Below are 16149 nucleotides of genomic sequence, written 5' to 3'. Positions count from 1 at the left end.
TAAAGAACGTAACTCACTAATTATCAATTAATTCTTAACACCATAGAAACATTAATTAGTGCCTATGATTATCATAACTCAAACCTAATTATACCTTTACCCCCCTTCCTTTTTATTTTTAATAATGGCATCCTAAGCTCTATATATGATAAGCTTAACATACATTAGGGGATCAAGCATCATTCTAATATTAGGCTAAAAAGTTTATTTATCTTTCTGCGCATGCGCCCCTCATCATAGTATTATTAGCAATAGTTCAATAGTCAATACTATAGTTCCCCGCAGAAGAACGAATAAGCAATTTTTTCAATCATAGCTTAAACTCCTACTCAAGGAAATGTGCCTAAAAATCTTAAGTTTTCTATGATCTTAATAATTATGGATGTGTAGTAGTTCCATTAATCTCAAGCAACTAATAATTAAGAAGAACATTACATATATACGATGAAATTGAAAAGAAAAATATCGAACCAAATTATTCTGGAAGTATGATACCACCCTAGTAAGCATGTGGCATAAGTTTTTCTTACACTTTGTTTGGATGAGATGATTTTGGAAAGAAAGAAAATGGGGGAGAAGAAAAGGGACGAAAAATTTGATTTTCCTTCGTTTGGATCAGGAAGAAAAATGAACAGAAAATAAAAAAGTATGCCTGGCCCATTTAAAAGTTTTCACCTCATAGTTGGGCAGAAAACTGAGATAGGAGAGAAAATATTAGTAAAAAGACATAATTACCCTTTCAATTACAGAAATTACAATCCCTAACTTCAATCTTTCCGGAAGAAGAGAACACCTACCTATCGTTGTCTTAACCTGTTTGGCTTTCTTCTTCAGCACTGCCAGCGTAGCTTCCCATCTGCGTCCACGTTGCTACAGCAATTTCGTTATCGTTGTGACAGGTGAAGCACATCTTCAACCAGGCATCCTCAACAGAAAGGTGAGTTCTTTTTTCAGTTGTAGTAGGTTTTTTCAAAAAGAAATGGAAAAAATCATTTTAGCATATAGATTGTATTCCTTTTTTGTTTTTCAACTGAAATGTTCTGATTTTACATTTCATAGATGCCGTTTATTTTTGTAGTGGAAAAAGAACCCATAGATTGTACTCCTCTTTTGTTTTTCAACTGAAATGTTTTGATTTTACATTTTATGGATGCCAAGAACCCATAGATTGTATTCCTCTTTTGGTTTTCAACTGAAATGTTCTGATTTTACATTTCATGGATGCTGTTTATTTTTGTAGTGAAAAAAGAACCCATACAATGTACTCCTCTTTTGTTTTTCAACCGAAATGTTCTGATTTTACATTTCATGGATGCCAAGAACCCATAGATTGTATTCCTCTTTTGGTTTTCAATTGAAATGTTCTGATTTTACATTTCATGGATGCCGTTTATTTTTGTAGTGGAAAAAGAACCCATTCTTCGTTGTCTGTTCTTAAATACTTCATTCGTTCTAACTCAAAAATCCAACGATATATGACTCAGTTCACGTTTGATCCTAGAAATGACTAATTTTTAACTCATCTGGTATTTGAAATGGTTTGCCCTGATTTTCATGTCATCAGATTTTTTCTCAAACTTTATTACATTATGCCCCTTTTTCATGGGATGGTCCAAATATGAAGAAAAGAATTCAGGCAAGTGACCATAAAATTTAGTTACATTATTATTATTATTGAGACTATGAAAAGTGTATGTGAGAAACAAGTAGAAAATGCCAAAAACTTACCTCTTAAGTCTTCATCAATGATCAATTATACACTAGATAATCAGGCACTTGTATTTAGGAAAATTTACTAAAAAATGAAAAAAAAATTATACATTGTGATTTGTGAAAACAACATATTAGAAAATAGAGAGTATAAAAAAGATTAAGCTCCTAATGCATATAATGTAATTCTAAATCAATCTACTAATTAAACTTGGAGCTTCGACCAATTAAATCATTCAATTAATTTGAGCATGCATTTTAAACACAATTTTTTGTAGGTTAGCATGAAGCAATTTTTTGAAAGACATAAGCCAGCTTTTGTTTCTCTTTTTTACTTTCTTTTCATGTAAATATCATCAACAATAGCTATCAGATATATCATTCATAAAGGGAGAGATTTCACAACCTCTTTTTTAGTTCATGCATCATTTACTTAGTTCACTAGGTACTTGCTTTGTAGATGATTCTTTTTGTAGAATTAAAAAAAATTTGAAAAAACTCCCATTGCATATCTTTAGAAAATTAACATGAATCGAAATTAAATTAATTTAATCAAAGATTGGTGGTGGGTAAACCACGACAATTACAATTATTTTAGATATTAGATATTAAATTGGATATATCATAAAAATCAACTCCTTATAATTTGTCTATTATTATATATGCCATAAAAAGAATCTATATCTTAATAATTCAAAAAACTTTAGGACATAAGAACGTATAATATTTTTAATATAGAGAAAGCAATTACAGAGTGTATAGAATATATACATATGCTTATCAGTTATCACAATATTTTTACATGTTTGATTTCTTAATTTTTTTGTTAATTTTTTTGTTTTTTTCATTGATTTGATTTGTTTATTATATGCTTAAATTACAACCAACGGTAAGGTGAACTGAATCAATGTTATGGGTATAGTTTACTCAAAAGTCCATCACTTATTAAGTAGATCCACTTGTTTAGATTTTATCTATAGGTGTTGTGATGCATGTACCTAATTATTACAATCATTAATGGGATAACTTATTCCTTTTCTTTTTAGTTTCTTTTTTTTTTTAGTATAGAAATGAATAAACAGACATAAAGAATAGGAACATATTATCAGTTATTACTGTGGAATAATTTCCTGCTTTGGTCTCATCCAATTTTTACTCGCAACTTATGTTTTTATGTTTTTCTCATTGAATTTTGGTGTTAAACCAAGGTATTTATTAATATATCATGTCATTTACAGTTTGTTTTTATTGTTTATGGCAGCCAGTTTTGGAATCAAGTTTAACATTTAGGAGCTGAAAATAAGTGCTTTATATCAAGGTATTTTTGTGTTTATAACATGACACCATAGTGTTATATAAAATTTTATTTTCAATTATTTTTTATATTTCGATAAATGAATTGTTAAAATGTAACAACATATGTGACTTTCTAGTTACTTTCTTTATTGATATGTCCACCCTAAACCTTATATTTTCATAGATGGATAATGAAAATATCGAAGATGCGAATCTCGAAGATAGAACAAATGTCATATATGATTCAGAATTTTAAGTAGGTCAAATCACTTCTACTGACCTATATCATCCTGAACCAATACAAATACCAACTCGTGTCAGGGAAGAGTTAGAAAATAGACAACATATTTGTGTCACATCTCTTTGTTGTGTTGCAGTGCATCAGTTGTATCTTTTGGAATTAATATCACAACATAGGCCTAGGCAAATTAATGACGACAACTTAGAAAGAGAACTTAGGCGTACTCAATTAATGACACAGTTACTGGAGTCTGAAAAGTGTCGAGATGTCATACGTATGGGCCCTGAAACATTTAGGCAGTTGTGTCAGAAATTAAGAGGAACTGGTAGAGTAAAAGATTCAACTCGTCCTATGGTTGAAGAGCAAGTCGCTAAATTCCTACATATTATAGGGCATAATGTGAAAACTAGAACCATGTCTTTCTTCTTCCACCGGTCAGGAGAGAAAATTAGTCGTCACTTTCACAATGCCTACATGCTATTCTATCGTTAGAGAGAGACTTCTTCAGGCAACTATCTGGTGAGGAAGTTCCTTATGAAATATTTAATAATAGTCGATTCTATCCGTTTTTTAAGGTACTAACTCTTTTGATTTACTTACTCACATTTATGTAATTGTCAATGAAATAATTATAATACTGTTATGTTAATAAGTCAATATACTTTCCCAAAAAAAGATTGCATTGGAGCCATAGATGGAACTCATAGTCGTGTGAAAGTACCAAGGGTGGACGCCCCTCGTTTTTGCGGACGAAAAGATCACCCAACACAAAATGTTTTAGCGGCCTGTGGTTTTGATATGAAATTCACTTATGTGTTGTCCGGTTGGGAAGGAACTGCCTCTGACTCAAGAATATTGAAAGATGCTTTAAATAGGGAATATCCACTTCGAATTCCCGAAGGTCTGTGCTAATATAATTTACGAAATCAGCTACATAAAGTTAAATTTATAGTCATAGTGTGTTATACTTTAATTTTTTGTATGCAACTGTTGTAGGAAAATTTTATCTAGGCGATGCTGGATTCATGCTGAAGCCTGGGATACTTACACCATATAGAGGTGTTCGGTATCACCTGAAAGAGTATTCACTACGTGAGTCACAAAATCCTAAAGAACTATTCAACCACCGGCATTCTTCATTAAGAAATGTCATTGAAAGATGTTTTGGAGTTCTAAAGAAAAGATTCCCAATTATAGCTGGCGGCACTGAACCATATTATTCATTTGAAACTATGAGAGATATTTTTTGGCATGTTGTATACTGCATAACTTTTTGATGGGTGTTGATGTTGAACAATCTATAATTGATGAGGTTGATAGAGAATTGCTACAAGAACGCAATATAGATAGATCACAACCAATTCAACAACGTGATAAGGAATATAGGCATGCAGCATTATTACGAGATAACATTGCAGTTGAAATGTGGAATGTGTATCAAACATTATGAGTGATTATACATTTAATATATTTGAATATGTATATATATGTGTAGTTTATCGTCAAAGTTGTTTAATTGAATTTTTTAAGAAAATGTTACAGGTTAAATAATGCCAAATAAAGGAAATAAAACAGAAGCAACTCAACCTTCTAAAGACAACTTAAGATGGTCTGATGAGATGGATGAAGCTCTGCTAAATGCGTTAGCAGAAGAAGCATTGAAAGGTAATAGACACGATGGCTCGTGGACAACTGAAGCATATGCCAATGTTGTAAAGACTTTGAGTATAGCTATAGGCCCGCACATAACGAAGAACCACATCAAGAATAGAATGAAGACACTGAAAGATCATTTTGCTGAAGCGTATGACTTATTTCATTACTTAAGTGGATTTGCATGGAATCCTGTAACTAGAAAGTTTGAAGCTGAAGAAGAAGTGTGGCAAGACTTTATTTAAGGTATCTTATACTTTTTTATTACTTATATCAGTGAAGTGAGTCACAAAACAATTTTAACATTTTTTTATGTAGGAGAAACCTCAAGCAGAAAAATGGAGAAAAATGCAAATTAAGCATTATGATACTTTGAAGGAGTTGTTCGGAGCTGATAGAGCTACTGGTAAAGGGGCTGCTACTTCACGAGAAAGGATTCAACAACTTGATAGAGATTCCATTGACTTGAATGACTCTTTTGAAAATGTTGGATTTTCTGACATAGATGTGAATACGGGACATGATATCCCAATATTTTCTGTTACTTTAGATTCACCAGGTGCTCCTCATGGTCAACCAAATCAATTAGGAGGGAATTCAACTTCGAGAGGTACAAAGCGTAAGTCTCCTATGAATGATTTTTTGGAGGCACAGTATGAGAAAGTTGCTTTGGGAATTACTACCATGGCCGATGCTGTAAAAGAGGGTAGTTATCTGTCTAGCAAGCTACATGACGTGGCTCAGAGGCAGGTTGAATCAGCTGAGAGACAAGCTTCTGTGGCTGAGAGGCAAGTTTCAATCGCCGAAAAACAAATCTCATTAATTGAAAGACAAGTCGCGATTGCTGAAAAAGGATTAGTTATTATGCAATAAAGTAGGCCTCGCATTTACAGTGAATCAGATGTATGGGATATGTTGACTGAATTGGGTCTAGTAGGTTCATTTTGGATGCAATGTTATCAGTTTTTATGTGAAAACGAGCAAAAAAAACGTCAAGTTTTTGGGATCCCACCTGAAATGTGACTAGATGCACTTTTTCATTTCATGACTGCTGCTGGTGTTCGCTTAGGAGATATGGTACTTCTAGAAAACATTCACCATTACAGGTAAAATTTTTATATGCGCTTAATCTCTGGTTAATTTGAAGTTATTGCGTTTAACAATTGATTATGTGTTTCTTATTGTCGTAAAGTATGACTATATCTTCATATATTTGAACAAGAGATCATTTTCTGTTTTATTTATATTAACACATGGTTGGAAATTACTTTTTGCTGATACTTTGAGATTGATTGGTTGTTTGAATAGAAAGATATCAACAAAATAAATTATCATAATCAACTCTAATCTTTGTGTTAATTTGTCTTTGTTGTATATGCTCGTGCAGGAATCCTAAAACTTGAAAATGTTTGCGACCAATGAGTACATAGGACAACTAGAAATTCATCATGTGTTAATATCTTTAACTCGGAAAAACTTTATTTTTTTGAAGTAGATAGGTACAGATGACTCAAGCTATGTACAATTGATTTTTTGGACGTAGACCTATGCTGATTATTCTGACCATGAAAAATGACCCTTTTGAAAAGTGTTGTGTGGTGATAAAATGGTACTATTTTAGAGTCCTGGTCGTTGTTACGTTTTTTGCGTTTTGTTATATGTTTATAGAAATTGTATATGGTTTTTTGTCACACGTAGTAAGAAAGAAATGCTAGTCACTTTTAATAATATTTTATTTTGTAAATATAATTTAGTGGAACTTTTTCTTAAATATGATTAAGGAGATTAATGATGTAGAGTATGAGTAGTTTTTATTATTCTTTTAGAAAATTATTTATTTATATGTATTTAAAAAGAATGATACTAATTTTTATTTATGACATTCAACGACAACAAAAAAGGATAAATTCAAAAAAATATTATTGTTAATAAAGATAACACTTTAAAATTCTTAAATGTAATTGGGATCATTTTTTTATTTTAGAAATAATTTAAATACATTGGTATATTATAATTTATATATAATATAAGGAAGGGTATTTATGTAATTTCACTTGTTTATGATTTTCTCTTTTCCTACTTTTCCTTTCATCCAAACAAAAGAAAAATTTCCTTCCATTTCCTTTCCATCTATTTTCTCTTCATCCAAACAACATAAAAAAAAAATTAACTTTTCCTTTCATTTTCTTTCCTTCTATTTTCTTTCCTCCCATATTCTTTCCTCTCATTTTCCATCATCCATCCAAACAAAGTGTTAAGGATTTGTTTGGATGTTGAAAAGAAAATGAAAGAAAAGAAAATAAGAGGAAAGAAAATGAAAACTAAAATCGACTAATATTAAATTTACTACTATTAAATTTTAAATCCTAAATTCTTTAATAAATGAAAACTTTTGAAACTAAAACAAAAATCGACTAATATTAATTAACTAAAAATTAATATCCTTTCTCTTAAAACAAAACATCCTCCACCAAAATAGAAAATTATTTCAGTTTCACTTTTCTTTCAATATTTTCCTTTTTTCTTTCTTGCGAGAATTGTCCGATATAACTGTATAACTAGGGATAGTAAAATCACTTTTCTTTAATGGTATTACTATTTTCTTAAAATATATATATTTTTTTTGGGAAATAATTCTGTTTGAATAAAAATATCGTATATATGGCCAGCTTTTCCAAAAGGAAATTTTTGTTTTGTTCTATATACATCTACAGTACTCAGAACAAATATCTTCCACAAGAGAATCAAATACAGGGGTTTTTCCCTAAATAAATTTAAAAAAATTCCAAATTGTTTTATTCACCCAAAACAAAATTAATTATACAAATGTCATGTTTTTTTTTATATAGAGTAAAGTGATAATTAAGTCTCTGAAAATTTTGATTTTGGATTAATTAGACCTTAAAACAAAAGTCAATTTGATCTTCATAATAACAAAACGTAGATATGTTATGTTCTTCTATCAATTTATCATGTAAAATTTAATAGTAATGCTTATTATATGTATCCTTAATTATTGTGACATGTTTATTTATAAAAGATTGTTATGTAGATGACTTTTGGAACGAAACTGATACGTGCTTTAAATGTTCGTGATAGGAAGAATTCAAGAGTTATTTAGAATATATTTTAGTTTACATTTTTTAGAATATTTTATTTAATATATTTTGATTTTGTTTATTTAATTACTAGATTGGACCTTATGTTTATGGGCTTTAGGGTTTTTCTTTGTTTTAACATAATAAGAAGTTATAAATACCTCTTTAGCTATTGTAGTCGTAGTATAGAATGATTTAGAGGTTTAAAAATCCCTTTTTGGTTTCGTGATGAAACTATAGTGTGGACAATTGAGGTTGAGGAGTCCCTCTCTTGTTGCATCGGGAAATTAGATAGAAGGTTGAGGAGTTCTTTCGATTCAGTTTCCAAACTATGGCGTTGACAAGTTAGGTTGATGAGTCCCTTTCTTGTTGTGTCAAGAAATTGGGTAGAAAGTAGAGTGATTCTCTTTGTACTTAATTTCAATCTATCTTTTTTATTTTTTCTCCAATTTCCCGATACAACAAGAGAGGGACACATCAACCTCAATTGTCCACACTATGGTTTCATCACGAAACCAAAAAGAGGTTTTTAAACCTCTAAATCATTCTATACTACGACTACAATAGCTAAGGAGGTATTTATAACCTCTTATTATGTTAAAACAAAAAACAACCCTAAAGCCCATAAATATAAGGCCCAATCTAATAATTAAATAAACAAAATCAAAATATATTAAATAAAAAATTCTAAAAATGTAAACTAAAATATCTTCTAAATAACTCTTGAACTCTTCATATCACGAACATTTAAAATACGTATCAAAAACTTCACCTGTTTTAGTAGAATTTGTGATAAATAAAAAGTAGTTGATAAATGTTATATGAAAATTTAAAAAATAATGAATGTTTTTATATCCAAAACTATATCGTTTCTATGCTCATGTGACAGCAAAAGGACACGTACTACTGTAGATAACAAAATATATGAACAACTCTATTTTATTTTACATTATTTATTAACAAAAGAATATACATGTCTATTATTTATAATCATAGAAAATTTAATTAGCATTTTTTTAAAAAAATTAATTAATCCTAGATCGTTGAGAGTCTAATTAAATAGTTTTAGGATGTAATGAGGCAAGGAAACATGTTCTAATTAAATAGCTAATTTATAATTATGTTAAGTATATATAAAAACTGGTGGTTAGTATAAATATATATTAAAATATAAATTAAAAAAAATAAATTATATATATTTATATATAAATATATAATAACTAATTTTAGTGTCTGCCTAATATTTTTATCTAATATTTATAGGACTTATCCATGAATTTATGCAATATTATCCTCACCGTTTTGTTAATAGGGCTTATGATTCAAATATAACCCTCTTATAAACTACAAACTAAAACTTATAAGGAAAATAATCAACGACAAATAATCCAAGGTTGTATTACACATACTCATTTCATTTTTGTATCTTGAGCTAGTTTATTCTTTTTTTTTCCTATTATATAAATTAATTATGGGACTTATGTTAAGCAAATTTCACAATCCATTAAGAATTCATTAATAAAAGAGAATGAATCGACTCATATACAAACAAAACAAAAGAGATAATATGTGGGAAAAAAAAAAGCAATACATAAATCGTTCTATAGAAAATGAATGAACAAAGTATGAAGCATAGTTTAGTAGCAACAGATCGAGAAATAAATCCAAAATAAAAGTGGCTATATAATACTAAAAGAAGAAAAATAGATAAAAAAAAGGCAGTGCACAAAAAGTGTATTTGAGATATACAATATAATCTGATAATTATATCAGTAATTATTTTTATATTTTAAATCCGTAATCTTAAAGTCGCATGGAGAAAATTCAACCATGACTCCAAGAAATTGGACTCATTATTATCATCTCTAGGTGGTTGTAGAAAGATTCTGCTTATTCTTCGCAGCAAAAGTGTTCTTGTTATTGTGCATCCAAACCTTGAGTACCCTTCTCTTGATCCCAAGGTCTTGGCAAAACTTGTTCACCATAGATTCATCTAGCTTCTGTATCTTCCATCCTGCATTCTCCGCGAAATCGAGCATCTTCGCCTTCTGTTCTTGTGTGAACTTTGTCCTGAACCTCTTCTTCATCCTCACCCCCCCTTTTTCACAATAATCCTTATTGTCGTTATGATCATGATCATAAGATTGATCAGAAAGACTAATTGATGAGTGTGCAAAAATATGCTTCACCACTTGAGCTTCAGATTGAATCTCTTTCCTGTGAAAGTTTCTATGGCAATTGCATGCAGAACAGATGAGGGCTTCAATGGTACCTTGTTGACCACAGGGCATGAACTCGCCGCATCCATCAGTTGCATTGCCACCAAGTGAAGCTGCATGGTTCTTGAGACATTCTTTGTATCTTATTATTGTACCCATCTTTTTCTCTTCTAATAATGGCTTCTTCTCATCCTCCGTGACAACAACATTAGAAGAAGAATTGTAGTTATTAGGCTCCATATATGTCTCTAACTAATAATAAAACCAACTGAATGAATATATCAAGCTTATATTTACAAATGAAATGAAATTAAAAAGGAAGGTTTCGATTTTTGATGATTAGAAGAAATGAAACTCAATAGGGAAAAAGGGAATGAATCGAATTAGTGGATGATTGTGAATTTTGCAAGTGAAGCAACAAAGTGCATGGCATGCTATACTTTCTCATATAATAGAGACATCTCTTTTTCTTGCTAATTGAGCAAGAAATAAGTCTTACTATATATAGATATATCTTAACAACACTTGCATAATTAAGATAGCCACCATAATATAATTATAGTAGATATATATAGTTTTATTTTAGATGTATAGTGTCAAATAATGTTATACAATCATTGTCGGATGACATTTTTTTTAATAATTATTTGTGTAATTAATATAAAAAATAAATATTTTTATTCACATCATATTATGTAATTAGACACATATATAAAATTAATTTATACTAATAATATATTAAATTTAAATAAATAAATATATATATAATAATGTGACTAAATATATACTTTGCTACTTTATTTTTGTAGATTATCATGAGGCGAATTCCCTATTTTCAGTTTATATTTTTATAAAATTCTCATTTTGTTAGTTTTTCATCACCTTGTTGAGCACTTAATTAACATTTAAGACTTTTCTCTCAGTATATATAATTTCAAAAATGAAAACCACTTAGATAAAACGTTTAAAATATTTTTGTAGTAATTAAAATATTTTTTTAGATATTATTTTTATTTAGATAAAACATTTAAAATATTTTTTAAAGATATTATTTAGTAACTAAAATTTAAAATGTATAATTGATTAAACTATATTATTTTTGTTAAAATTAGATTAAACAAATTAATTTGGTCAAAAAATCAATGAATTAAATTTTGAACTAGTCTAAATTAATATTTTTTATAGAAAATAACTACAATACCCTTATTATTGAAAATGACAAAATACTCTTATTATATATATATATATATATATATATATATATTGAGAATTCTAAATCCTAATCTTTCTCTTCTTTCTCTGTCGTCATGTGGTTAAAATTCAAAATTAATATATATATATATATATGAGTATTTTAATTATTTTCTATAATAAAAATATTATAGTCATTATTTATAAAAAAATTAATTTAGATTGATTTAAAATTTGGTTTATCAAATATTTTGTTAAATCGATTTGTCCAATCTAATTATAACATAAATAATACGATTTAATTGATTATATATGTGAAATTTTAATTATTAAAAAATATTTAAAAAAAATGTTTTAGATATCTTTACCTGAATTACTCCCTTCAAGAATAAATAATTAAGAAAAAGTTTAATAATAGTGCTTTGGGAAAATATCCAAACTACTAACCGTATTATTGTTACCTACACGTCCTACACAAATAGCAATATGATTAGGCACTATTTTAGACAATATATAGAATTATTTATAAATAAATAAATATTTCAGTCATATAAAGAAAAAATGGATCTCTTACTAAAATAACATGATGGACAGCTATATGTTAGTAATGGTGAAGTTCTAGCGGGTAATCCCCATTACCTTCTCCAGAGTTTAAATAATTCTCCTTATTATGTTAAATTCTTGCCATTACACTTTTCTTTTTCTTTTTTATTTTAGTGGTAATAACTCCTATTATCACCCAAATTAACTCTTGTTGGTTTGATAATTCTGAATTTTGATGTAAGGGATAAATTTGGTAATACAATATCTCATTTATTATATCAATTATTGGTCATTTTTTAAAAAAAAATTAACTAAGTTATATAGTAATAACAAGTTAGATACTAAAATATATATATTTTTTATTGATCACTTTTAATTAACAAATATAGTTACTAATATGTAAGAAGCTAATGTGGTTTGCACATCTGTTGTCTCCGTGTGTACACGTTTGAGAAAATGTGTGGCTGAGACAGTAGTTACAATTAAATAAAGAAGCTAGGATTGTAATTAAAGGGATAATAGGCAATTAAAAAGTTGGGAGTAGCGCATGCTTTGCTTTGCATACACTATTAGACACCAAGCTTATGCTATGAGAAAAGGAAATGCCTTTTTCAAAAGTGATTAGATTAAATTAGACAAAATAAAAGAATTACCAAATAAACAAAAATAAAAAAGAGGGGGAGCCTCATATTTGTGAACACTGTCCACTTAGAAGAAAAGATTGTCCCTTGCTTTGCCATTAACAACCAAAGTGCGTGTTACTTTAAAAGAGGGTTTGGACTGTCTTAGATTTAGTTGATTGTCTCCACTTCATAGTTCAAATAAAGTCTCCATTGGTAGTTTGCTACAGCAATGCTCCGATCTATAGAAGTATAAATAATCCCTGGTATAAAAATATAGGGATTATTATCAATTTCAAACACCAAATTAACGATTAATAATAAAAATATACGATGACTTTTATTTGTCCTATATTTATAGTCGTTTGTTATTTTATTTTATTAAATAAAGTCATTAATTTAAATTTATTCATACTACTTCAAATTTCTTTCTTTAATAATGATTTATCCAAATAGATTTGGAAAAGAAAACAATTCATATAGCCATATAGGTTTGTGATATAAGAATCTTATATTTTAGTTTTTTTTTTTTTTAAATAACATGAAAGCATATTAGTTTTTTATTTAATAACATGAAAGCAGAGTTTAATTTTGTATCAAAGATAGAAATATAATTGAAAGTGTATAGTAGTAGTTAGAGTAATTAGCAGTGTATAATAGTGGTTAAAATAATTAGTTTGTTATTTTGTTTTAATTAGTGAATTGTCAATTAGTTAGGACTTTTTAGGCTTTAGTCTTCCTTGCTTCTGCTATATATATATATATATTTGAAATATGTATATTGTGTTGAACTGCTCAATTCTAATTTTTCTATATTGCTTAAGTTCTGTTATCTCTGTTTCTCTAGGTTTTTTTTTTTTTTATTATTTATGGCTTTACCCTCTGATAATTTTGCTATTTTAGCAAAGACCGATTTAAATTCAAATAATTTAATCATTAATTCGATTTTCTCTCAATTCTATAATTAAAGGTTTTTCACTTCAATTCAAGACAAATTAGGTGAAAAGAACCACAAAATCTTGTAACAACAAACTGTTACAGCAATTTGTAGACAAATTTTAGAAGATCATCTACACAAAGATAATATTTTCAAGAAGTATGATAATTAAGAATATCAAGTTGCTGGCATTGAATCTTCTAAATACACAGTGGATTCAAGATGATTAGAATCTCATCTTTTGATTATTGGCCTTGATTCAATTTTCAAATTCAAAATGGTTGATTGTGAATATAGCTATCAAATTCGGGATAAAATTAAAATCTACTTTGCTAAATTTACCATGTTCAAAATTAAACAATTGAAGGCTCAGCTCAAACTCACCAAGAAACAAGATTTTTTTGCTGTTGATTATTTCTCTAAGATCAAAGGTATTGCAGATTCTTTAGCTATATTAGACAAACCTCTCAAATAAAAAAAAACAAGTTTAGGTAATTCTTGATAGTCTTAAGATAATGATCACTACTGTTAATTCCAAATCAACAATGATCTCTCTTTGTGAAGTCGAAAATATGCTATTTACTCATGAGGAGATGCTTAACAAATTTCGAAAACCTGAAAATCTTATGGTACAAGCCAATCTTATCTAGAGTTTTTTTTTTTTCTTCAATTCTATCATAAATGCATGGTAATGGTGGTAGAAGAGGCAAAGGGGCTCAAGGAAGATTTGGAAGAGGAGACAGATTTGGCAATTTTAGGCCACAATGCTAATTCTGTGATAAATTTGGTCATATAATTTGAATTGTTTTCATCGTTTTAATTAAGAGATTTGTAAAACCCTGAATTTTTATAAATTAAATAATGCACTTTTTATGATTTATAATGTTTGTTTAGAATTTTATTTTTAAAAAATTTATTTTATTAAAAATAATTAAACTAAAGTTATGATTTAATTGAGTTTAAAATTAATTAAGATTTATAATTTTTTTAATAATTAAATATTTTTTAATTTAAAATTTAAAATTTTAATAATTAAAAAATAATAAAAATTTTATATAATTTAATTTAAATAATTGATATATAAAATTGAATACTTTAATTTTTATTAAAAAAAAAACTAAGTAAATTATTTTTTTGCTTTTAAATTATTAATTATTTTAAAACTGTTTGTAAGTTGACAAATAAATAATATTTTTAAAATAATTTTAGTTTATAAATTTACTTGTAATTACCATTTTATTGCCTAAATTTTATAAAATTTCTAAACTACCATTATTCCTAAAATCCCTAATTTTCACTAGTTGTCCTAACTCCTAACCCAAAGTCTGGCAAAGAAGAAGAAAGAAATCAGAGAGGGAGAAGAGGAACAGGACGGCACCGGTGGTTTGCAAGCCGCCGTTGTCGTCGCTGTCGCAGAAGGGAGAGAGGGAGAGAAAAAGACCGAACAGAAGAGAGAGGCGCAGAAGAAAAGGAGGCGCGCGACAGAGAAGAGGGAGCAGAGAGTACTTCCGCGCCGCCATCGTCTCTATCGCCGCCGTTGGAGCTTCGATCATCGTCGAGGAAGGTCCCATCGTCGTTACTGCATGCGAGAGGGAAAAGAAACGCGACAGAGGAAGAGCCATTCCTCTGCTGCTGCCACCATTGTAGCCATCGCTGGAGATTGCGGTCGCCGTTGCTGATGGTAGTGAACCAAGATGTTGTCCTTGCTGCCGGAGCTAGTTGGGTTGGTGCTGCTGCCACTGGTAAGGACATTCTTGCTTCTGATTCTTGTTCTTCAGATTGTTGGAGATGCCGTCGCCACCGCGTGGTTGCTACGGCTGCCGTTGAGACTTCCTACCATCATTGGATCTATTGCCGTTCCATTTCCTTACTCCTCCCTAATTACAGTAAGTTTTTCTTGTTCTAACACCATCCCTACTAGTGTGCTGTTATCCGTTGTTGAGGGTTTTGAGGTGATAACGTCTTAGGATTGGGTTGGGCCACTGCGATTGCAAGCTATGATTGTTGCCGCTCTGAAGGAGTTGCTGCTGCAAAAGTGATTGGAGTTGTGCTACAAGAGTGATCGGAGTGGTTGCTATTGCTACTGTCACAATTGGGGTTACTGTATTTTCAATTTCTATGGGTTTCAACTAATTGAGGTAGTTACAAATTCGAAATGCTTTCAAAGTTTAGAAAATAGGTGCATTTGAGTTAATGAGCGTTTTATGCCTTGATTATCTCTATTGAAATTTGATTAATTAAATTTTTATAATTTATGATTATTTTTCGTAATTGAATAAAATTGATAACGGATTAAAACTGGATTAATAGCTCTAATAATAAAATTAATTAGTAACAATGCTTGAAGTCACTTGGTGAGTGGATTAGGATTTAGACAAGTTGTTTATTGTCTTTAACGTGTGAAAATTTAATAACTTAAAGACAATTAAAGATAACAAACCAAGAATATTTATATTGAGAAATTGTTTGGGTTTGAAACAGTTGATAAGAGTTGAGAGATATTTTTGTTTGGATGGAATTTTTGAAGCGTGGAGAAATCGAAATTTTAGGGGAGGTCTTGCTAAAATTTTTATAAAAATTTGAATGAAATTAAATAATAAGAATAATAGAAACTAGTGTTACTTTCATAAAGACTAAAGAT

General features: G+C 29.1%; 5 protein-coding genes across 7 annotated transcripts; 4 read left to right on the top strand and 1 right to left on the bottom strand.

Moving 5' to 3' along the window:
• Positions 1-729: 729 nt before the first annotated feature.
• Positions 730-4741, top strand: LOC130947962 (protein ALP1-like). Of its 3 annotated transcripts, none has more exons than XR_009072880.1 (4): positions 730-937; positions 2976-3028; positions 3924-4148; positions 4244-4741. XR_009072880.1 is itself a non-coding variant. In XM_057876676.1 (2 exons), exons 1-2 carry the CDS (start codon positions 3890-3892, stop codon positions 4522-4524), a joined length of 540 nt encoding a protein of 179 aa, XP_057732659.1. In that variant the 5' UTR covers positions 3051-3889; the 3' UTR covers positions 4525-4741. The 3 variants fall into 3 exon arrangements, 1 of the variants encoding a protein (XP_057732659.1); XR_009072879.1 differs by having other exon boundaries at positions 734-937; positions 2972-3028; positions 4244-4738; XM_057876676.1 differs by lacking the exons at positions 730-937; positions 2976-3028 and having other exon boundaries at positions 3051-4148.
• Positions 4742-4797: 56 nt separating this feature from the next.
• On the top strand, positions 4798-5145 carry LOC130949849 (uncharacterized protein At2g29880-like). The gene has a single exon (XM_057878463.1). It carries the CDS (start codon positions 4798-4800, stop codon positions 5143-5145), a length of 348 nt encoding a protein of 115 aa, XP_057734446.1.
• A 74-nt stretch (positions 5146-5219) lies between these two features.
• LOC130947963 (uncharacterized) lies at positions 5220-6607 on the top strand. Its single transcript, XM_057876677.1, has 2 exons — positions 5220-6006; positions 6288-6607. Exon 1 carries the CDS (start codon positions 5249-5251, stop codon positions 5771-5773), a length of 525 nt encoding a protein of 174 aa, XP_057732660.1. The 5' UTR covers positions 5220-5248; the 3' UTR covers positions 5774-6006; positions 6288-6607.
• Positions 6608-9863: 3256 nt separating this feature from the next.
• Positions 9864-10457, bottom strand: LOC130949848 (zinc-finger homeodomain protein 4-like). The gene has a single exon (XM_057878462.1). It carries the CDS (start codon positions 10455-10457, stop codon positions 9864-9866), a length of 594 nt encoding a protein of 197 aa, XP_057734445.1.
• A 4335-nt stretch (positions 10458-14792) lies between these two features.
• LOC130950954 (uncharacterized) lies at positions 14793-15642 on the top strand. The gene is made up of 2 exons (XM_057879562.1): positions 14793-15394; positions 15476-15642. Exons 1-2 carry the CDS (start codon positions 15187-15189, stop codon positions 15568-15570), a joined length of 303 nt encoding a protein of 100 aa, XP_057735545.1. The 5' UTR covers positions 14793-15186; the 3' UTR covers positions 15571-15642.
• The last annotated feature ends 507 nt before the right edge of the window (positions 15643-16149 follow it).

This window comes from Arachis stenosperma, chromosome 9 (genome assembly GCF_014773155.1).
Source record: "Arachis stenosperma cultivar V10309 chromosome 9, arast.V10309.gnm1.PFL2, whole genome shotgun sequence".
NCBI classification, from domain to species: Eukaryota; Viridiplantae; Streptophyta; class Magnoliopsida; order Fabales; family Fabaceae; genus Arachis; species Arachis stenosperma.
This window is presented reverse-complemented; position numbering and strand designations above follow the sequence as displayed.